Source organism: Colletes latitarsis, chromosome 10 (assembly GCF_051014445.1).
Source record: "Colletes latitarsis isolate SP2378_abdomen chromosome 10, iyColLati1, whole genome shotgun sequence".
NCBI lineage: Eukaryota > Metazoa > Arthropoda > Insecta > Hymenoptera > Colletidae > Colletes > Colletes latitarsis.
This window is the reverse complement of record NC_135143.1, coordinates 8,508,342-8,531,325: the sequence shown is the minus strand read 5'-3', so window position 1 is coordinate 8,531,325 and position 22,984 is coordinate 8,508,342. Positions and strand designations below refer to the sequence as shown.

Below are 22,984 nucleotides of genomic sequence, written 5' to 3'. Positions count from 1 at the left end.
TCTTTTATTTTCAGCAATGTTATTTCGAAATAATCAGGCTATAATATGCACTAGTGTCATGCTCTATATGTATAATAATGACAGGTAAAGAGGCCTGGTCCTTAATACTGCACGGCCGGGGCAGTGTCAACTTCCATTTAATTTTGATGAATTAGCATTTTTTTTAAATTGCTAAACAAAGGGAATAAATAAGACAGTATTCTCAAATTCTTCCAGATTTTAAAATTTTCCTCTGCTATTAAAAGATTGCTACACGACAGGGGCTAATACAACTTTACGGTTCTTTCAACACAAATACATATGTACATGTATAGCAAATGGTCGTTTTGACGTGAAAAATCAATGAATTTCCAAAAAGCGTTCAGGAAATTTACTTTCGAGAAAACGACCGCCGTTGTTGTTGGCCAATATTTTGAACAGATGGTGATGCAAGAGCGAGAAAGAAAGGCTTACATTTCCGAGTACCTGGGCGAGTGCTTGTCTTCCTTGATTCCAAAATTCTACGAGCTTACCTACACGTGATCGGGCATTGTGTGTGACAGTAGAATGAGGAATTTCCGGTGCCCAATCTGATAACACTGTCTTCAATCCATATGACAAAATAAAGCATTGCATGCAACATTCAACCTCTATTCTATACCTCATCCGCGATGAAATCAAAGAATGTAGTTCTTTTTTCTACGGTATTACACAAAGTTATAACTTGGTTAACAAAATCGTAGTGTTAATAGCAACACATTAAATCTATCAATCGGAGACGAAATTCATGTACAGTACATATGTAAGACGTCACAGATTTTAATTATTAAACATTTAAGATTACAGTTGTGTTTCCCCCTTGAAATTAAAGAGTGTTGTATTTTATTAAATATCATTTTAAACGTTTGACAAAAAAATGTCCCCTATGAGAATTTCTTTTTTTTTTCGTAGAATAAAAATCCGTGAATAGAAATATAGGTTTCTATTTAAAGAAAACAAAGTTGACCTTCAAATGACTGAAAACTTTTAACAAATACAAAATAAATATTACAGTTGCATTTCCACTTTGAAACAGAGACTTTTGCATATTTAACGTGTTCCTTCAAAATGTTTAGTTTTTAAGAAATTTAAATGTAAAGTTTCTTCGACTCGTTTCTTAATTAACATTTTAATTAATAATGTAATAAGGAAAACCATAATAGAAGGTCAAACACTTTATTTCTTAACGGAGGTATGTACTTGGGATTCTGGGATATACAAAAATTCGTATCGTGTAAATTCGAATGTACATCTCCTTCTGCAACGCTTGTGATTAAAGTACCCCTTCCAATACCCGACTAAACATTTTCCTAGGCAAACGCGTTGCAATCGGGGCGGCAGAACCGTTGAACAGGGTCCACGGCACACAGAATAAATCATCCAATTCGAAAACGCTCGTATCAAACAAGGAGAAATAAAATGATCGAATATAAACGACTCCAAACTCATAATAAAATTTCGACACTTAGCTTCCATTCTAGAATAATATTATAAAAATCACCCGACTTAGGACAAAACGAATTAATCAGCTTATTATTTTTCTTTTTCGTTGCTTTTGCGTTAACAATAGCAACAATTGTTGTAATATTACCTACTACTAAATCCGTACCAATAATTGCAACAATTTTCCAGTATTTATAGTTATAACAGGGTTTACCGATAGCTTTTTAAATAATAGAAATATTATTACCGCGGAGGGAGGGAGGGGGGAGATAATAAATATAGAACGAGAGAGAAAGAAGTGTAAGAGTATAGAAAGAACTATAGTAAAGAGCAACACGGTGGTAGAAATAGCGGTATAGTAAGTAATCCGTATAATTATTAATATTACTAATTTTCTTTTCCTTTCCTTTTCTAAAGTTAGCGATTAACTATATATATTCCTTGTAAATTCTACGGTTATAAAATGAAAACTGTAGATGAAGAGAAACGTTTGGAATTATTTTGGTATAATCGCGTTTTACATAAGCGATTACAGTTCACCGACTCCACTCTATATATACTTGCACACCATGAGAGATCAGCTGAGAGCTCCGATTTTGTAGTAATTTCACTTACTTTTATTTTTATTATTTTTTAAATCTTTTTTTTGTTGTGTTGTTGTGTGTGTGTAATTATAATGAAATTTTTGTTATTAGCCAGTAATCGGGATCGGATTTAAATCAAATCCGCGACGTTCAATGGCATTTCTTCGATGCTAGTGTTGTAAAAAACTTCGATATCTTTCAGAGCCCGTTTGTCGTCCTCCGTTACGAAATTGATTGCCACTCCTTTGCGACCGAAACGACCACCCCGACCGATTCTGAAATATAATATTTGTTGTTCTTAAACGTGTAAATATAACATTTATTAAACATTTTTGGCAAGTTATTTTCAACTCTAAACGTGTAAGCATAACATTCTTTGAACGTTTAGTAAGTTTCTTGACTGTAATTGTTGAAAAATTGTGAATGTTTACTGAGGATTTGAATCTATTTACATATCACTGTATTATATTTAAAGTTTTTGTTACAAACTTACTAAGAAAAATATTCTATTGAAAATGAATACTAATAAAGGAAGATCGCGACCTGATCAAACAATTTTTAAACAAGAATGTGCTAAAAATGTTGGAGCCGATGAGTTAATTTTTTCAAGCGGGGTACTCTATGATGTCTCACTAGAGTTCCCAGTCCTCCGTTGAGGCGCCTGAGGCTAGTCATCGTAGGATTTTAACCGATAAGACTCCAGCACTACCTTTGGGTCCCTTTAGGAGGGCTCGAGCTTCGGTGTCCATGAAGATTTCCTCACGTATAAAACAAAAGGCTATGATGTGAGCCATTTGTCATTAGTAAAATATAAATTACGTTGAGTTTAACAATGGTCTATTCAATTTTCAATTCATATTTAATTTTTTGCAAATAGAAGGTTATAAATGTGGGAAAATTAGTATAAATCGAAATGTAAACGGAGAGTAGGCTCACCTGTGAATGTAATTTTCACGATTGGAAGGTAAATCGTAGTTGATGACAAGAGAAACCTGTTGAACGTCGATACCACGGGCCAAAAGGTCGGTAGTTATAAGGACGCGCGACGATCCGGTTCGAAATTGTCTCATGATCAAATCTCGTTCTTTCTGTTCCATATCTCCATGCATGGCGGATACAGTAAAATCACGGTATCGCATACTATCCGTTAGCCAATCGACTTTGCGTCGTGTATTGCAGAAAATGACCGCCTGCGTGATACTCAGTGTATCGTAAAGGTCGCAAAGAGTGTCAAATTTCCAATCCTCGCGTTCGACGTAAATAAAGAATTGTTTGATACCCTCCAACGTGAGCTCTTCTTTCTTAACCAGAATACGAATGGGATTTCTCATGAAGCATTTCGACACATCCAACACATCTTGCGGCATTGTAGCGGACAACAATATGACCTGAAACGAGAAACATTTATCAAATTATATTTTTACGTTTTCAATTTATAAAGGGTGAAATCGTTAAATCGAAAGATTCGCATGTATTTTTGGAACTGTTAATGATAGTAAAAACTGTTTCGGAAGAAAATTGATTAGTTTTATGGAGCTCAACTTCGTTTTCTCAAATGGAATCGTATGTTTTTTACTGCATCGTTTGGTGCAACTTGTCATTCCCAGCAGAAAAGTACTTAGCCACTTATGGTGAAAAATCATTAATATATAAAGTATTTTAATTTTAATATTACCGCCTACAATATTAAAATTACGATATCTTTTGTGTGGGAAGTGCCACGGTGTACCAAATGATGTATTAAAAAATATATAATTCTACTAATTACACTATACTTTACATTATTTGCAACTTGCAACGTGATTAGTATCCGTATTTCGCAAAGCTACTGCAAACCGAGCTACATGCTAGAATTATTCAATTAAAACATTACTGTCATCTATGTTTTCATGCGTGTGAAATTTTCTTAGTTCCTTTTAGTTTGACATAAATGGTAATAGTACGTATATTTAAAAACTTTGCTAGTAAAGTAATATATATTATTATTAATCGTTCACATGACATTACATAATAAATGAATTAATATACATTCAAAGTGGTATTTATTAAATCGCCACTATCTTGATTCATTTATATCAGGGAACAGAATTAAGCATGTGAGGATTAAACAATTATAAATAAAGGTTAGTATTGTTTAACATTACAACGTAATAGTTTAAACAATTCTTAACGATATGTGGTATACGAATAATGAAAGGGCCTATCAGTTTACGTGAATATTAATTTTTCGCGAAATAATTTGTCGGGACATCGAATGGATGGTTAAAATGGCTGACGCTGCTCTCCCCACTCTTCCATCATCTTAGAGGAGGCATACGTGACATTTGCTGTAACCGAAATTTCTTATTCTATTGTTGAACTCCAGGGAAGGCGAACCCCTCATAACTTCTTGCACATTCCGAGATCATTCTTTGCTGACCAGTAGTAAGAACTGTTTAATTTACCCCCTTCTCTCATTTTACTGATGCAAGCTTTACTCGTTTATTTTTGAGTATCGTTTGACAAAAAATTGATATTGTTAGATTTACCCGTTTTTGTTTTGTTATTATGGATGTTTTTTCCCTTTCTAGATAGGCAATGCATCGACTGAAGAGGATTCATATATCACTAATATAAATATCAATTTTTGTTTCAGCTTAAATTTAAACTGTCTGCGTCATTTTATATTGAAGTAGAACGAAAAACGTGTAACTTACTAAGAAATTCGTTTACAGTTATAATGTGAAATGTTAAACAATTTTTTCGATTTGTAGTTGATTACTATAACGCTTCTGCCACGACTTTCTTAAGTTACTTCTAATCCTACAACTACATTATTAGAGGAATCAAACATTTTCAAGTTTTATTTCCGAAATGAAGGCTCGCCACAACGAACGAAATGGGGATTTTGCAATGTTAAGTATGTATTACTAGTGATACTTTAAAAGCGACTTCCACGCTCACAACCTCTTCTTGCGAGTTAGGCGATTCATCGCAATAGATTTACCGTCGATGAAAATATAAATCTGCTTTCGAAAATGATTCGTCAATCGATTTCATACGAACAGTTTGGAACTGTTTTCTATATTGTCATTGTAAACTAAAGCGAGACATACGAGCATGCCAGGAATATTATTATGAAGAATTATGAATGTGGGAATATCGTAATGAGCTCACGACATCGAATTTTGATACACAAAAAACTCATAAAACGGTAAGAAAGTGATAGAAACTAAATTATGTCGTTGATTAAATGAATCAGTTGAATTTATTTGGAATAAAAACGCACCATCTTTCTGGTCAATCCAATGGAATGTTGAATTTAAATTTCAGGCTGAGAAACAATTTTGAGAATTTCATTATATCAAAATGGTACGCAATAGTCTTACATGAAACGAGCGGTCATGGAAGTGGTTTTCGACGCGACTACAATCAAATAATATATTTGCATATGATTTATATATACATTTACGAAAAAAAAGGTTCTTACGTTTGAAATACGATAAAATAAAGTAATTAAAAAAAGTTTAATTACCTGTACTTCATGTGGTAATAACTTGAATACATCGTAAATTTGATCTTTGAAACCACGAGAGAGCATTTCGTCAGCTTCGTCCAGTACAAACAGTTTGATACTATTGGCGCGCAATGCCCGCCGGCTGATCATATCGTAGACTCTACCAGGTGTACCAACCACTATGTGAACACCTTGATCCAATTTCCGCATGTCTTCGCGCACGTTGGTACCGCCAATGCATGCATGGCATTCCGTGTGCATAAAATCTCCCAAAGCAATAACAACCTTTTGAATCTAGAAATCGAAAAAGCTTCGATTAAATTTCATTTCTTTTATACATACTTATCAAAGTATTCAAACGCTTATTCATTTTATCATTTTTCAATTTACTGGACGTGTGTTGCATTTTTAAAACGAAGTATTTAAAAGAACTTTATTTAATTTAATTTTCATTTATAAATGGGGAAAACCCATTAATTTACAAAAATTATCGTACTTGTACTTTTAATTCTAAAAATAGATCCACTGAAAAACATTTAAAGATGTAAAATAGATTAATTATTTAACAGTAATCATAAGTATTTATAATTATATACTAGTTTTAAGTATTTATCGACGGGGACGTTCGATAAATGTAAATATCAGAATATATTTTTTTTAAATAATTTGAAAGATAGCAAACGAATATTTAAAATTACTAGTAGACACTACCATCAACATCAGAAATAGTTCACCTAATAAAGTTAAAAGAAATGTATTAAATAAATTAAGCAAGTCGAAACCCTGGTATTAGGAGAATAGACACCCCTTAACGGAACTAGTGGGACTCTCTGAAACCTTGATGTAGTAAAAATTTTCTTTTACAAATCACAATAAAAAATGTAAAGTATATACCGCAGTTGAACATTAGACTACGTCTGCTTATATAGATAATATTAGTATGAACGTTAATCTATATGGTGGCGTAACAAATAAAATTAAACTAACAATACATGATGTTTTGGTAAGGCATGTCGACGGTACAATAGCTGTTATAACAAAGCGAGAAGAGCAACTCAATGAAGATGTCTCAATGAAGATAATATCAACCACAAGGCAGCAACAGCATTGGATAATTCCAATGAAAAATTGGAACGTTGGTATCAGAGGTATAGCCATCCAAATTTAAATGATTTAAAATCTAATAGGATATTAATTTTATTATCAGAATAGAATAGTAAAAATAGGAATATGATTTTCGCAGATATTCGTTGTTGAAACTTTTCTGATGCTAATGTTACGTACGCTGTACGTTGTCGTTCTTCCATTTTTCTCTTAAATTTACTTTCATTAGGAAAGCGTCCTACTCTTATCTACCTTCGTCATGTACAAAGTCAGTTCCTACGGGATGCAGCTGCTTGGTAACGAACAAACATTATCAAATATGGTAATCTTTGATGTACTCCCAAATTCGTCCCAAGCATTTTTACGTTTCAAAAAACTGGTTTCATCTCGTGAAATCGAGCTAGTTTCCTTTCGTATCATTGTTAACCTTATAGAATCCGCGAGTTTGATATAAATTATATTACGGCATTCTTGCCAACTACTCTCAACATCCCAACATCGCTAGTGCGTCAACATCATGCAATTATTTAAATAAATTCTATTTTATTTTATTTTTTCTCTATCCGCGACACGTTTACACTAAACAATTGTATTGAAAACTGATTTTTTAAGAATATATACAAAGATACTTGAACATACGTTTAAAAAGTTCACAGATTAGCAGTCTGAACACTACTCAATGCGCTATCGACATCGTTGAGGATACAGCAGATGCTTTTAAATGTAAAGCGTATGGCATAGTTTTAATTTTATGAATTTATTTATTTTTTTTTATTACTACGATGTTTTCTTGAATGCCTAGATATTAAATATTATATACTAGGTAAAGAATGTACGAAAATTCGATGTGTAGGTTATTCTAACACACAAAAAACGACGAAAATATCGGTTTTTAATTCTTTTAACTACAACGCACAGAATTAAAAAATTGAAAAAAAATTCAGAATAATAACAACAATATATATTTTCTGTAAAAGTATAATCAATAATCCGCGATTACTTCGATATAAAACCAACATTTTCACGCGTTTTATATTTTTTACAACTTGAATTTTCGATTTAAAAATCTATCTCGGCAACTAAAATGCCTTTGATTTTTTTTCAAAATTTGTCATACGATCGGAAAATACAAGAATTTGGTCCAAAACGTGACTTTTTATTTTAGCCCACTAATCCATCCCCTCCTCTGAGTCGAGATTCAAAGTTGAAACTTGAAACAAATTGGTTTTTATTTATTAACTATCGAATTGTTTATCGCAAATTGAATTTGGATTAGGAGCACTGTCGACCACCTTTATGAGCTACACCCTTTACTAATGCCATCTTGAAACTCCCTCCTTGCTATAAAAATTCTATCCTTTCAATGGTATCAATTTAAAAAATGTTAAACACGTTTGATGTATTAAAAATCATAACTTTAAGCGTTCGAATACTTTCATAACTGTACAGTATGTGATTTTCTACTTACTTGTTGAGCAAGCTCACGAGTCGGTGCTAGGATCAAGGCCTGACATTCCTTGATGGAGGTGTTAATTTGTTGTAGAATGGAGATGGAAAATGTAGCAGTCTTTCCGGTTCCTATCAAACATCCACTCGAAATTAATTTTCCAAAATTTCCCATAAGTACAATAGACGCAGACCTGGGCGTTTTTGAGAAATTTTCGAAATACATTACTTTAACATTAATTTTCAGAGTCATTTGAAAAATAATCTATTTGGAACAACATCATTATTTCATGTAAATAAACTTCAATTCAATGATTTATTTGCAACTTCAGAAAATAAATTATTTTTTATTCGATACTTTTATTTATTATTTGGTTTTGATGCAAATAATTTGTTTCTTAATAGAGTTCTGTTAAAAACCATAACAAATTTTTCCTACAATAAATAATGTTGTAAGTCTGTCAATACCACTGATAGATAGTACATAATGCATAGTTATTATGTTCTTTATTTTTATAAAATGTATCATGTAAAAAATGAATATTATTTTGTCAAATAAGCAGTATTTCAATTTATTATTAGTTGATCAAATGAAGAACCTAAGAACAGTTCAAATACATTATTTATGAAATAACAATTAACATTGTTTGAAATGATTATTTTTAAATTATTGTTTGAATAATAACCGGTAGAATTAAATTATTAATTTTATAATTCTAATGACCAGAGGTCTTGTCTGTTCAAATTGCATGTTTCTTATTAAACAAATGTCAACTCTTCTACCTGATTGTGCCTGCGCAATCACATCGTGTCCCCTTATGCACGGAATAATAGCTCGTTGCTGGATTGCAGATGGTTTCTCGAAACCATATGCATAAATACCACGCAGCAACTCTTCTTTTAGGCTCATTTCGTCGAAATTGTCGACGACCTAGTTTTGATTAACAAAAATTCCATCGAAATGAAAAGTTTTGAAATATGAAGTCTGTATTATTATTTGTTCAATATCTATACAAGGTGTTACCGGACGATTGGTACTATCGGACAAAGGGTGATTCCACGTACGAAAATAAGTCGAAGAAAGGAATAACATTTTTCCGTTTAAAGTTTTGTTTACGAAAAAATCGAGTTTGAAAATTGTTTCAAGCCCTCACGTAACATGATCATTTTCGTTTACACTTTCATATTTGTTGTCGTCTGTAATGTTTACATTCTATCTCCAGTAGTACAACTACCAGCTACTTATATTGTTAGTTTGTTTGTATCAAACAAATTGTAATCATGTCTTACTACAGCAATCGTGAATACGTTGACATGGTGAAAGCGTTAGGAGCTAGTAATGGGAGCGCAACAACAGGAGCTAAGTATTGCAGAAATTAATTGAGTGCGGTACATTTCATAATTACCATAAATCTGGTGGTCGTAAAAGATTTGTAAATTTTGATACAGCAGTTCTTAATACCAAATAATAATAAACGTATTATCAACACATTTTCAAATTCGATTTTCTCATAAATGAAACTTTAAATGAACAAATTATATTTTTTTTTTGACTCATTTTTGTAGATAGAATCACTCACTACTCGATGGTACTACCCATCCAGTAACATCCTGTGTATTGACTCTATTCCAATTTATTAAAAAAATAGACTCACATGATCCCAGTTGGTGACAATGATCCCATTCGGATCCATTCCGGAGGGGCCATCGTACGATACCTGTTCACTTTCACTAGGGTCATTTTTTGAATCTTCTTGCCATTGATCATCGTTTCTGAAATATGAAACAAAAAATGACAAAATTTTCAAGAAGAAAAACGGAACTGTATGAATAAAGTTTGCTAGAAAAACTTCTATTTGGATCTGTTATGGTTATTTATATTGTTGCTAAAATGCAAAAGAAAGAAAGAAAGTATGCGATTCCATTTTATTAAGAACTTCTATTAGGATTTACATAACTTATTTATACAATAGTTAATTAACTAAAAATTTCTATTTGGATTTGTATTACTTATTTACATCACTTTTGGAATATGGACAAAATAAGATTTTCAATGCTAAACTGCATAAATCACTTTTATTAGAAAAGTAAGTTTTTATTCAGTTTTGGTTATTTATGTGTATGAAGCTAAATTGTATGGATTAATTTCAATTTTTGGTTTGAAAGACCTCAATAGTTGGAATTTAAGATGATATTTTGATTTAAATAATTAATAATTGTAGGGCTAAAAGTTTATTAGTTGATAAATACTATGAAAAATTTATCGATGACTCCAAGGAACCAAAATCATAACAATTTTCACTTTGAATTTGAACATAAAAATTTAAAATTTAATATGACATTTTAATTTGAATAATTAGTAATTATAGAAATAAGAGTTTGTTAGTTGATAAATAGGATGACGAATTTATCGATGATTCGAAGCATGCGTTGACAGTGACTCACGTGAAAGCATGCCTGACCACTCGACATTCAATCTTAGAAAATATACCTCCAATCACCAATTTCATTTTAGAATCAAAATTTTCGTAAAAATCCACTTTCCATTACGTAATTTCGCCCCGTAAAATAAAAACGTGTTCAGAACACGGTCAAGTGCATGGTTGTTTTTCCGATTAAGATTGCGAAACATTGAACCTCTACGATTGACGGATAAATAATTCTAGAACGTTTATGGTTAGAATGAAAGGAATGTTCGATAAAATTGGTGACACCATGGGCCTCGGGTTTCGAATTTTAGAAACAATGTGACAAAAACGAACGCACGCCATGTTGTCAGTCTCACGTCCGTGCATTCGTTCACGATCGTGCTGTCTTTTAACGATTCAATGTTCACTGTTTATGTTCGACCACGCGTGTCCAATATTCGTGAATACGGAATGGAAATGAGGAATTTGTATATTAGAGGAAATCGAACGTATTTGTCGTTTTACGGGTGGAAAAAATTGAACTTACTTTCGCTCAGACGTATGCGACATGTTCCACTCACGGTAGGTCAACGGAAAGGACGAGTTCCTATTGCGTCACAAGGAATATTCTTGCGAGCGCCGCGCAATGGCGCTGCAAACGGTTTTCGAAAATTCGGTAACCTTTACAATTAATTGAACACGCTAGACGGGACGAAAAAAGTAACAAAGGACTAAGAGGAACGAGATTTAGCGAGTACGGAAGAAAGTTTTTAGTAATTTGTTGATTTTCTCAAAAATTTCTCTTTAAATATGGGTGTTGCGCACAAGGGAAGTGCGTCAATTATCCATAATCCTTTGCGAGTTCTTTTTGGTGGGGTGAGGCAAATGCAAACACACCAAACCGCGGGCATTTTCTTTCTATTTTGTAATTATTTTTTTATTAATCTGGGGGAATTTGGACAATAGTGATTATTCTTCATACTTGTTTCTTTCTTCGAAATATATTGGAAATAGTTCGAAATATTAAAAATATATACGAAATATTTCGAAATATTTAAAATATACTTAAAATATTTCGAAATGTTTCCAAAATATTATTCCAAAATATTTCGAATTCTTTTGAATATATTACTTCGAAATATATTTGAAGTATTCAAGGCCCTAGCAATAAATAACTAAGTACATAAAATGATGATTTTTGGAAAACAATACCATCGAAATAATTGATATTGTTTCTATGAATTTCCTTATTTGAATCTAACCTCTTCTATAGTTGATTCCTGTAAAAATTGCTATGAATACTAGAGATGGCTAGAACTGTTACTTACGAATCGCAAGTGATTCGATCACGTTTGTTCCTAATCACGGTGATTTTTCACAGTGATTTACAATTTTTCGTGATCTCGTTTGATTAGTAAGTGAGCATAAATCTTCTTTACATGTGTCGTCAGAATCGTTAGTTTAAATGGAAATACACCATATATTCTATACAGTAAAAGTTCATTAGGATCGCTTGGATCGGAAAGGAAACATAAGTTATAACGTAGAGGAGACCCGATTCTGAGCGATCGTTTCTTCTTTATTTTTACCTTGATTCCTTGTTCCTCTTCTACGAAATGCAAAAGAGAGAAAAGTATTTCTTACGTGCAGTCGAAAATACGTTCCTAAGAAATTTATACTCTACATAGAGAATTTCTATTTTCCATGATTCTATACAGGACGATCTACTTTTTTAAAACTGTTACTATGCGTTTTATATTATTGTTAAGTAACGCATTAGCATTTTGTAAAACTTTATACATAGCATAGTATACACGCTTAAACATAGCAGAAATTGTTCGTACTTTTATACTATTTAAATGAACAATATTATGATGTTGACATTAAGAAGAACAATTAATATTTTACTCTTCAAAATATTGATAAAAGATATGAGAAAAAGAATTAAAACTTACTTTATTTTTAATATTAAATCATAATTTAATTTCATTCACATCTATGATCATGACTTTGTGAACACTATGATAAAAAACAATCAGTGATTTTGCACATTATCTCTAATGAATACTGTGAACTGTAACTGTGGACTATAATCGACAATTTATTAGTATGTTTTACTAAAAATATAATCACCGAAGATTGGAAAGTAATCAAAGTAACTAGATAAATGTCACTAGCTGTATCAAATTACAAGGTGTGATTTTTTCTGAATCTGTTTACTACAATAATTTATATTTATATATATATTAATATATCATTTTTAGTATTCTTATACTTAGTAATCTATTATTTAAATTTGTATTATATTTTACCAAAAATATGGTCATCAAAGATTGAAAAATAATTAAAACTAACTAAATAAGTTACTAAACTTCAACTTCAATATGAAATTGATCTCCATAGTTTAGTTAATATAAAATTCTTTGACAAACTTATAAATAATTCATAAAATTACAGGATAAGAAATTGAAATTTATATATTATTACGATTCTTGTCTTCACTATAGTATGTGTTATGATTCCCGACTCGACTACATATTTTGTCCTTGTTCCTATGTGAACATAGTTAGGTTAAATTGTGCAACCATTCCATGTTTAATTCTGAAGAAAAACGGGAATCTGAAAACACTTCGTGTAGCTGCGATATTGTTTTATTATAAAATGAATAATATCCAAATCCATGAAATTATGCGATCGATGTAAAACAAAATTGTCTTATTTACATTAGTAACGTGAAACTGAAAATCAGTACGTTGTTGTATTTTTTAACCAGAGTCCGTTAAGTAAAGATCTATCCAATTTTCGTTCCGTCTAAGTTTTTATTTTTGAGTTCTAATTTCCTTAAATCTATTGATTTCTGCCCTAAACTTTGATTTATTGGAAACCCACGCAACAATTTGTAGTGCCACCTACTTTAGGGACCATGAACAATAAAAGAATTTCGCCCATGTAGTTTAGATGATTTAGGTATTCTATGGTTGAAGATTGTGGAAGATCCTTTTAGTCATTGTTGCTTTACTGGTACGTACATCTGTTTTTGTTTCTAACTTTAAATCTAATAAGTATTGCTGTGTAATTGATTATTTGATATAAAATACTTTTAAAACAATGTCCTGTACGATTAAAATAAAAAAAAAGGTGATTTTAAGTGCCTTCAAAAGTGGTATAATAACACGTGTCAATATTAATTGTCCATCTTTCATTCATAAATTCCTTCCTTAAGATTTTACATTTTCGTTACGTATTGTATTATTTAACTTGTAAAAGTTTTTAAATATTTATTTTCTTTGATATAATTTTACTCCATTTTATATTTTGTTTTTATAGATAACAGAATTCAAAATTTTAAACGAATAGTTCCAACGTTTAAGTAAAAGCGTTATAAATATTCAAATATTTGTTAAAAAATTTTAATGGATTTATTTGATACTTAGAACAAACATGCAGTTACACATTAGAGGGGATCGTACGACTATCGTCGAATCAAACGAAGATGCAACTATTGGGGAGATAAAGGTATGATAAGAATGTAATTACATTATTTTATCTTAATTACGTCTATAACAATAAGTATTTTAATTTTTGTGATTTGGATCCATTGTACATGGTACAAATTTTGGCCTGTCGCGAACGTGTTAACATCGGATTAACAAATAATTTCGATGGTGAGAAAATAATAACATTAAATAAGGATTATAATGTTTGTCTTAAAATCACTGAAACTAGATGTTGAAATTATAATTTATTATACATTTTTTATAGTTAGAATTTTTAGTTACATATTCTTAATATTATTAGTAGCTTATAATATTTTGTAATTTATTTAATAACTGCGTCATAATGATAACTTAGAGTCAGCACCCTCTGTCTCTGGGAGGAGCAACGACGCAATATTAAAGAACGAATTTATGAGCTGGTGATCAGAAATATTTCCATTGATCGTCATTCGCAACACTCGTTAACATTTATTTTTTGAAAAAGTATGCAGAAAACGATAGAATAATTATGAAATTTGTTTTCTAATATAATATCCACATTCTTGTATTTATATCTTTCTTTTCAACATGTTCATACAGACTTTACTCGCTAATAGATCTGATTGTAACTACTAAAGTACAACTGCATTATGTAAAAGACTTATGAATTTTAATATGAATTAATTATCAACTTTCTTGAACATATTAAATAAATTGTCATTTAATATCTTACGAAATCTTTATGAAAGATGCAAAAAAATTTATTTAGATATAGTTCCTAAAATTTATTAAATACAAGATAAAATCAATTTTTCACAATTCTTTTTTAGAGAAAAATAGTGCAGTTGGAGGGTGCTATCAACACAGAATTCAATCTGTATTGTTCTGGCATTTTGTTAGGAAATGAAACGTTAGTTGGAGAACTTGCGTCAAATTCTCTAGAATTAACTGTTTCTCTTCCTGGAGGTAAGACTTTCTATATTTAAATAGATAATTTAAAAGAAGTATCAGTAATAGAGTGAAACGGAAGTAATGTTATTATTTAAATATTTTAGGTAAAGTACATGGATCTTTAGCTCGTGCTGGAAAAGTAAAAGCACAAACTCCAAAGGTGATTAAATTTTTTAGCTAATTTGTTGCACACAAAAGGACCTAATTTATTTGCAAATTTTAATAGTTCTATCATTTTTGTGTTATTGTTGTATTAATGTTTGTCCTCATCTTTCTGTTAACTTTATTTTAATTACGTTTGTTCGTTGTATAGGTAGAAAAGCAGGAAAAAAGCAAAAAGAAAACTGGTCGAGCCAAACGACGAATTCAGTATAATCGAAGATTCGTGAATGTTGTTCAAACTTTTGGTCGTCGACGTGGACCAAATGCTAATTCTAATTCATAAGTATAAATGTATATATCACGTTTCGTGATCATGAAAATAAAATAATAGTTAAATATAATGACTTATTTATTTCTTATTCTTTATACCTTCTAATAATTGACATGTTTCCTGAGCCATACATTTTATTTTATTTCTAAAAATAAAAGTTAGATGAATTATCATGATTTGTATATTATTTGATGAGGAATGTTATTTAAATTGACTGTCACAGTGCAGTAAGTTGGAATGAGTTTTGTAACTAATATTCAAAGTACAATCAACACATTTTGTAAAAAGTAAATATGCTTGGAAAAAAAACCCAAGTTAATAAAAGGATAAAATATATTTCAAGTTCAAGTAATACACTTTATTTTTAATGAAATGAAAGATTATTTTTAAAGATTGTGTAATATTCAAATTATAGAGTATATTATTGACCAGTTTAAGGAAAAACTTTGTAGCTGAAATTGAAGTATTGTTCTTTGTATATCTATTTTATTACTATTGCGTGATATTAGTCCAGGAGTAGGGATAACATCTGCGTGTTTTCTTGATGAAACAACCCCAGCTTTACTGTACGTCGGTTGACGTCAAATAGCACAGTTGCTCGTTGTGTTGATACAAAGAATTGTTATTATTACGTGCTTTTGCAAACTAAATTTTCTCGAATATTATTACACATAACAGTAACAGTATTAATTCAAATAGTTTTTCAAAATATCAGAAATATGTATAATTCTTGGAAACAATATTTGTTTACAAAGCATTGCGCGATATTTATGGAAAATTCATTGTTTTTTGCATTTTCCTACATTCATGTTTTTAAACATTGTTTAAACACTAGTTTTCGTTGAAGTGAAAAATATCGAACGTCGATATATCAATTATCAGATTAGATTATAATTGATTACATCGACTTTCTTTTTGCTTCGTTAAAAGTTCAAGTTCACATTATGACGTCATTTTATAACGGTTATAATTATCACAAAAAAATGTTGGAATTACAAGAAAAATTACGGAAAAGGTGAGTTTGGCGTATATTTGTTAACAAAGTATAGTATACTAGAGTATACAAAGTATAGTTGCTATACTATAGTAACGTATAGTATACAAAAAACAAAATTTTTCTTTAAGTAAAAAGATATATAATGCACGATTGCAATCATTACAGTGAGGAAAGAAGGATAAGATTAGACGAGAGATTTAAGGTACTTGTGCAAGAATCTCGTAATAGGTGAGTTTTTAAAATTAAATTATTCCTGACCCTATTGTATACTATAATTACCAGAAGAGTTTCTTTTCGTTCAAAATGACAAAATTTACTGACAATGTTTCACGAAACTGTAACGAACAATTAACAATATGATAGCTAGTATCATTTCAACGTTTTGAAAGCATTTTAGTAATTATATATCGATTTGATAGCGACCTAGTTTTAGGGAATGTCACAATCAATAATGCAAATATAAGCCACATGTCACAATTTCTTTCGAACACGAATTCTACATCCTTTGTGTTGACGATTTTAAGTACATATATACATAATATTCTCGAGCAAGTATCGATCGTAAGCACAGAGAGGACTGCATAGACGCCGTTTCAATTTCATACAGAAAAGTTCATGTTTCAAATACTTCTTATCTGTAATTATATACAGTATGATCCGTTGATCACTAAATGCTAAAGTCGCATAAATATTTCTTTGCATCGAGGGAACTTTATAGCATTGACATTTTAGTAACGAAAAGCTTTTTTCACGATCTTTTCATTAATAACGCATTGAAAACACAAAACGGCTCGATGAACCCTTTTAACTAACATTTATAGAAATATATACGTACATACACCCACCCCCACACGTACCGCTCATAAATATTCGAACGATATAGGTTATAAACTGTACTCTGTCCTTGGGATCCAGGAAATTGTTTTATTGTTATTATTTGAACGAATAATTTGCTTCTAGGATAATACGAGTTATTTTTATAATATACATGTCATAAATGTATACTAAAATAAATTTATTGATCTAATATCATTCAGGGTACCTGCGAGTGCCTTTATGGCCACGGATATTTCCCAATTACCATCATTCTGTGCTCGTCTACTGTGTGAACTTGCACCAATGACTTATTTTTATTACTCTACACATATGTTTGTTTCTTTATACAGGGCGTTCGGCCATCCCTGGGAAATATTTTAATGGGGGATTCTAGAGGCCAAAATAAGACGAAAATCAAGAATACTAATTTGTTAATGGAGGCTTCATTAAAAAGTTATTAACGTTTAAAGTTTCGCTCACACTGAATTTTTTTCTAGAAAGTGGGTAGGATTTCGGGGGTAGGTCTATTCACCAAAAATGATTGTAATTGGCCCCCGCAACTGAAAATAATTTTTTTAGAACGATTTGAAAATTTTTTTTTTCGTCGAAAAATTTAGGCACCTACCCCTGTCGATTTTTCTTAGAAATTCCTTTTTCATTTTTAGTAATTTTGTTTGAAACTCTATAGAAAAGTTGTCTAATACTTTTTTGTAGGTATCCATGAGCTCCACTTCAGAAAAAAGTTTCAGTGAAATATATTCACAATTGTAGGAGTTATGGCTGTTTGAAAATTTGACCATTTTTATGGGGATTTTCTCATTTTGCGGGGACAAAGACTAACTTTTCGAATATTTTTGCTATTTGTACATATTCTCCATCAAAATACGCGTAGTTTGCTTTTTTAAACATTAAAATCGTCCAATCCGTTCAGAAGTTATGACGTTTTAAAGATTCGCATGAAAATTCGGGCAGACATTTTTGGCCAGAAATTATATTTTCGGTAAGGAATTTTTTTCTCGAAACTGAGTAGGATTTCGGGGGTATGTGTAATGACCAAAAATGATTGTAATTGATCCTCACAACTAGAAATAATTTTTTCAGAACGATTTGAAATGTTTTAATTTCGCCGAACAATTTGACCACCTATTTGAATTTTTTTCTCGAAACTGCGTAGGATTTCAGGGGTATGTCTATTCATCAAAAATGATTGTAATTGGCCTCCGCAACTGAAAATAATTTTTTTATAACGATTTGAAAATTTTTTTTTTCGTCGAAAAATTTAGGCACCTACCCCCTGTTGATTTTTCTTAGAAATTCCTTTTTCATTTTTAGTAATTTTGTTTGAAACTCTATAGAAAAGTTGTCTAATACTTTTTTGTAGGTATCCATGAGCTCCACTTCAGAAAAAAGTTTCAGTGAAATATATTCACAATTGTAGGAGTTATGGCTGTTTGAAAATTTGACCATTTTTATGGGGATTTTCTCATTTTGCGGGGACAAAGACTAACTTTTCGAATATTTTTGCTATTTGTACATATTCTCCATCAAAATACGCGTAGTTTGCTTTTTTAAACATTAAAATCGTCCAATCCGTTCAGAAGTTATGACGTTTTAAAGATTCGCATGAAAATTCGGGCAGACATTTTTGGCCAGAAATTATATTTTCGGTAAGGAATTTTTTTCTTGAAACTGAGTAGGATTTCGAGGTTATGTTTGTTGGCCAAAAATGCTTGCAATTGACCTCTGCAACTAAAAATAATTTTTCCAGGACGATTTGAAATTTTTTTTTTCGTCGAAAAATTTAGGCACCTACCCCCTGTCGATTTTTCTTAAAAATTTCTTTTTCATTTTTAGTAATTTTGTTTGACGCCCTACAGAAAAGTTGTCTAATATTTTTTTGTAGGTATCCATGGGCTCTACTGCCTCCCAAAATTTCAATGAAATATATTCACTATTATAGGAGTTATGGCTGTTTGAAAATTGGACCATTTCATAAAATTATTAATGTTTCAGGCACGATGCGTGTATAAATAAATTGCGTTCCAAGTACATAGAATCTTTAGGAGCACAACGTACAAGGGATGAAAGGAATTATAAACTTCTCGAAGCACTGGATAGAGTAGACAATAGTCTTGCATCGATGACCTCAAAAACAAACAGACTTAATGTTCTTAGGGTGAATTACAGTATTTTTATCCTATGATTTAGTAATGTGCAGTTCGTATATGCAGTGTGTTCGGTCAGCATTAGTCATCCTTTGAGGGGATTATTCTACAAATCAGAATAAGTCGAAAATTAAGTATTTTATCAAGAACAAAGTCTGGCATAAAAAGAATTTATTCTATATTTCTGCTTTAGTTTTTAACGTAGAATTATTTTTCTTCTTGTTTTGTTACCAATTTCAGATGGATAGTGATATAATGATATTTCATTATTTTTCAGAAACAATACGAAGCTTATTTTCGTGAAATTTGTGCAGTTCACAATCCACCAAGACGTATTATCGATAACGGTAATACGACTGGTCCAATTGAATGCAGACATTTGAAAAGAAATAACACCAGGAAACAGATTTATTTACCTAACGAAGTCAAAAGCAGTTCGTCGCCACAAATGTTTCAGCAAAATGTTGAAACGAATCGATGCGCATTCCCTTTCGTGTCAAAATTAACTAAATCGATGCAAAATATGTATTCTAATAATTGCCAACAGAATATACAATTAAGAGTGTCGAACGAACGAAGAAGCGAAAGTCGGAGTTCTTTGCAAACGAATTTAAACGTTCAACGATTATCATTTCAGGATTTGTCGTCGCAAAATGATCGAGAGAATCAAGAATATTGTAACGACAACATGAATCTTGTTTCTCATAATTTTCAAGTTCATTCTAATCTACATATTCCAAATGCATCCTCATATTCAGAAATGAATTTGTTAAACCAAAGGACCATAGAGGATTTCAATAAATCGTCGCCGCAGCGAATGGGAATGATTCAAACTAGGCCACGTCTCGTAATACCTGAACGTTCTAACGACTGTGTATTTCAGTATAAAGGGACGAGCGTAGTTGAAAATCGAGCTACATCGTCAACTTCACAGAATTGTATTAATCCATCGTCGATGATGGAATATTTTCCACAGAAAAATAATAAAATATTGTTAGATAATTCACATACGCTGACAAAGAACGATAACGAAATGATAGGATTTGAAACTACCCCGATGATTATGTCGTATAATCTGTCGGATACGTACACGTCGAATACTCAGTTAAATTTTCCTAAACGATCTCCTTCAAGTTACTTGGACCATTCTTTAGGAATATCTGAATATTGTGAAAATCCAGTGTCGGAGGCTCGTACGCGTTCGTTAAGGGGCACGCACGACAATTATATGATGAAACGACACGAAAACTTTGCTCGGAAAGTTCTTCCAGAAGAAAATAATAGCGTAACAAACGAGCTGGATAGATACATTGATAGAGTTCGAAAACTTTATAGCGATCTTGAGGTAGAAAGCTTGGTAGGAGTCAACGAGGATCAGAATAAAAGTGAAGATACTTTTAATGTGACTTTGTCGGATGACGAAGTAGAATTTTTACCGGAAAATAAACTAAAAGAAAACGTTGCATTTAGACCGGTGAATTCAAACGATGCGAAAAATGGTGAAAATAAAAATAGAGTTTTCGATTTGATTAAAAGCACGCAAATTAACGCACCGGAGGAAATTTCGAAGGAAATGACACAAGTAAAAGACGATACGAACGAATTAGAATGTGAAAAACAGAATACCGATGATACATTAAACCAATACGAACAATTATCTAAAGTGCAACAAGATAACGAACATGTCCCTTTCATTGTTTCATCGAACGATAATGGCATGAAAGAAAATGGTAATGACACTATATTTGCAGATAAACGAGAGGACAAACTCTACGAAAGAGATGTCATTGATTTTGCAGAACAATCTAAATTACAGCAATATTTGTTCGAAGTTGTCGATGAATTAGAGCCATGGAATTTCGATGATATTCAGAAACAAGTAAAACTAACAGATTTAATCGATGAAATTAAAGAGCAATCCGTGGAAAAACAGTCGACTGTTGACGAATTTAAGTTAAACCATGCTAATATAGAGGAAATCAAACTTTCCAATGAGGCAAACGTTGTAGAAAGTCAAGCAGCTGAGCAAAATGTTGAAGGAAACGAGGACGTAGAAACATTGGATTGTAATGATGTGGAAGATCAATTACAGCAACAGTATGACGGATGTTTTGATATAGAAAAATCGTTTCCGAACGAAAACGAAATTGTTACTTCACAATATGAAGAATTAGAGAGTAAAAGTGAAAATTGTATTACTAACGATAATATGCTTCAAAGTGCAGAATTTCTTCCGAATAAATTTGATGAACAGAAAAAGCACGATAATGAGCAGGAAGAAGAATATGGTGAAACGAGTCAAGCATTTTGTGTAAATGAAAACGATGGCCAGGAAATTATAACATCGAGTAAAGAGAGTAATGATTATATCAAAGAATACAATGAAGAAAAAAATGATACCCACAATGTCGAAACAGCGTCTGCCGATTTAAACAAGGAATTTAATTACGATCAAAATGTCACCCACGCAGAAGAATCGAATGTACAGTTGGCTAACAATCCCGAAAATCAGTATGAACACGATACTGACGTTCAGTACCAAGAAAACTTGAATCAACAATATTCTTCTACTTGTAAACAACAATGCGGATCTAATCAGGTAGATCTTTCGCACGAGCAACAAGATAAGACAGAACGCGAACAAAATGAAAAAAGTAAAGAACAACAGGAGGAATTGAAGGATCAAGAAGTAGAAAAGGTTTTGGAAAAACAAGATGAGAATCAAAGTAGTAGCGAAAAATTATCTACCGAACATGAGTTTAAGAAAAAGAAAGACGTAATAAAGTCTTTATTAGATTCCGATACAGATAGCACAATAGAACGGAATGCTTCAAATACGGAAAGTGATTTTGATTTCAATTAGAACGTAGTAGCTGTAGAGTAGCTTTAAATGAAATTGATTGAAAATTTCATTTCTGAATGTATAATACATACATGTATGTACATACATTTAGAGAGAGAGAGAAAGTAGATTTGTCTAGAATATAATTTTAATCTGATATAATAAAATTATATGTATATTTATTTCTCTTAACTATTAGTATAAATACTACATAATATTTAGTAAAATAAAATTATTCATTTACGAGTCATAACGAGATTTTTTATTATTTCTCCGCTGTACGAATACTTTTGTTCGCCACTCTATTTAAGTTTGATTAGAAGAGTATATTGCAAACTAACAGTTTCCAATGTAAAAAACTAAGTCAAATGTACAGAATTTTGTAATGATGTAATAGGCGGCAAATAGCAACTTACTCACCCGTATTAAATAAATAAACTGAACTGAACATAATAATTGTTTATAATTAATAAATTTCATAAAGAATCCGTAGAAAAATCGTTGGAGAATGTTATAAGGAACTTACATGTTATACAAAAATCGTAACAGTGCATAAATTAATGTTGAAATGTTAGGTTATGTATTTTTACTAAGAGAACTATTTTGAGAAAAGTTTGTTTATAACAAATTAATTTCGGAACATTCCTAGCAAACGGACCGTTCACCGACCAGGGTGAGTTATACGTCATTCGATTCGTCTAATTCAGTACATTATTAATATGCATTTCATTATTTGCGGAAATTGATTATTTTTGTTTAAACTTGTCGTAAAGTTGCAGTAAAAACGTAAGGTTAACTTACGTAT

At 31.3% G+C, this 22,984-nt stretch overlaps 3 protein-coding genes across 3 annotated transcripts; 2 read left to right on the top strand and 1 right to left on the bottom strand.

Annotated features, from left to right (window-relative positions):
• Positions 1-1,178: 1,178 nt before the first annotated feature.
• On the bottom strand, positions 1,179-11,197 carry Eif4a (eukaryotic translation initiation factor 4A). The gene is made up of 7 exons (XM_076774407.1): positions 11,047-11,197; positions 9,747-9,864; positions 8,875-9,022; positions 8,114-8,223; positions 5,560-5,835; positions 2,982-3,433; positions 1,179-2,320 (listed from the first exon to the last, which is right to left on the bottom strand). The coding sequence occupies exons 1-7, from the start codon at positions 11,067-11,069 to the stop codon at positions 2,176-2,178; spliced, it is 1,272 nt and encodes a 423-aa protein (XP_076630522.1). The 5' UTR covers positions 11,070-11,197; the 3' UTR covers positions 1,179-2,175.
• A 2,252-nt stretch (positions 11,198-13,449) lies between these two features.
• On the top strand, positions 13,450-15,429 carry Rps30 (ribosomal protein S30). Its single transcript, XM_076773976.1, has 5 exons — positions 13,450-13,520; positions 13,934-14,015; positions 14,806-14,941; positions 15,031-15,086; positions 15,240-15,429. The coding sequence occupies exons 2-5, from the start codon at positions 13,941-13,943 to the stop codon at positions 15,369-15,371; spliced, it is 399 nt and encodes a 132-aa protein (XP_076630091.1). The 5' UTR covers positions 13,450-13,520; positions 13,934-13,940; the 3' UTR covers positions 15,372-15,429.
• Positions 15,430-15,928: 499 nt separating this feature from the next.
• Positions 15,929-22,604, top strand: LOC143346536 (uncharacterized). The gene is made up of 4 exons (XM_076774701.1): positions 15,929-16,374; positions 16,522-16,584; positions 19,186-19,348; positions 19,615-22,604. The coding sequence occupies exons 1-4, from the start codon at positions 16,304-16,306 to the stop codon at positions 22,198-22,200; spliced, it is 2,883 nt and encodes a 960-aa protein (XP_076630816.1). The 5' UTR covers positions 15,929-16,303; the 3' UTR covers positions 22,201-22,604.
• Positions 22,605-22,984: the final 380 nt, after the last annotated feature.

What these genes read in the sequence shown, in the direction of transcription:
- Eif4a (XM_076774407.1), bottom strand. Translation starts at nt 11,069, where the DNA reads ATGTCGCATACGTCTGAGCGAAA. An exon ending in TTGTCACCAACTGGGATCAT is followed by an intron (nt 9,023 to 9,746) that starts GTGAGTCTATTT and finishes AATCAAAACTAG; the next exon opens with GTCGTCGACAATTTCGACGA. An exon ending in TATTACCACATGAAGTACAG is followed by an intron (nt 3,434 to 5,559) that starts GTAATTAAACTT and finishes TTCTCGTTTCAG; the next exon opens with GTCATATTGTTGTCCGCTAC.
- LOC143346536 (XM_076774701.1), top strand. Translation starts at nt 16,304, where the DNA reads ATGACGTCATTTTATAACGGTTATAATTATCACAAAAAAATGTTGGAA. An exon ending in CAAGAAAAATTACGGAAAAG is followed by an intron (nt 16,375 to 16,521) that starts GTGAGTTTGGCG and finishes CAATCATTACAG; the next exon opens with TGAGGAAAGAAGGATAAGAT. An exon ending in ACAGACTTAATGTTCTTAGG is followed by an intron (nt 19,349 to 19,614) that starts GTGAATTACAGT and finishes ATTATTTTTCAG; the next exon opens with AAACAATACGAAGCTTATTT.
- Rps30 (XM_076773976.1), top strand. Translation starts at nt 13,941, where the DNA reads ATGCAGTTACACATTAGAGGGGATCGTACGACTATCGTCGAATCAAAC. An exon ending in CAACTATTGGGGAGATAAAG is followed by an intron (nt 14,016 to 14,805) that starts GTATGATAAGAA and finishes ATTCTTTTTTAG; the next exon opens with AGAAAAATAGTGCAGTTGGA. An exon ending in TAAAAGCACAAACTCCAAAG is followed by an intron (nt 15,087 to 15,239) that starts GTGATTAAATTT and finishes TTCGTTGTATAG; the next exon opens with GTAGAAAAGCAGGAAAAAAG.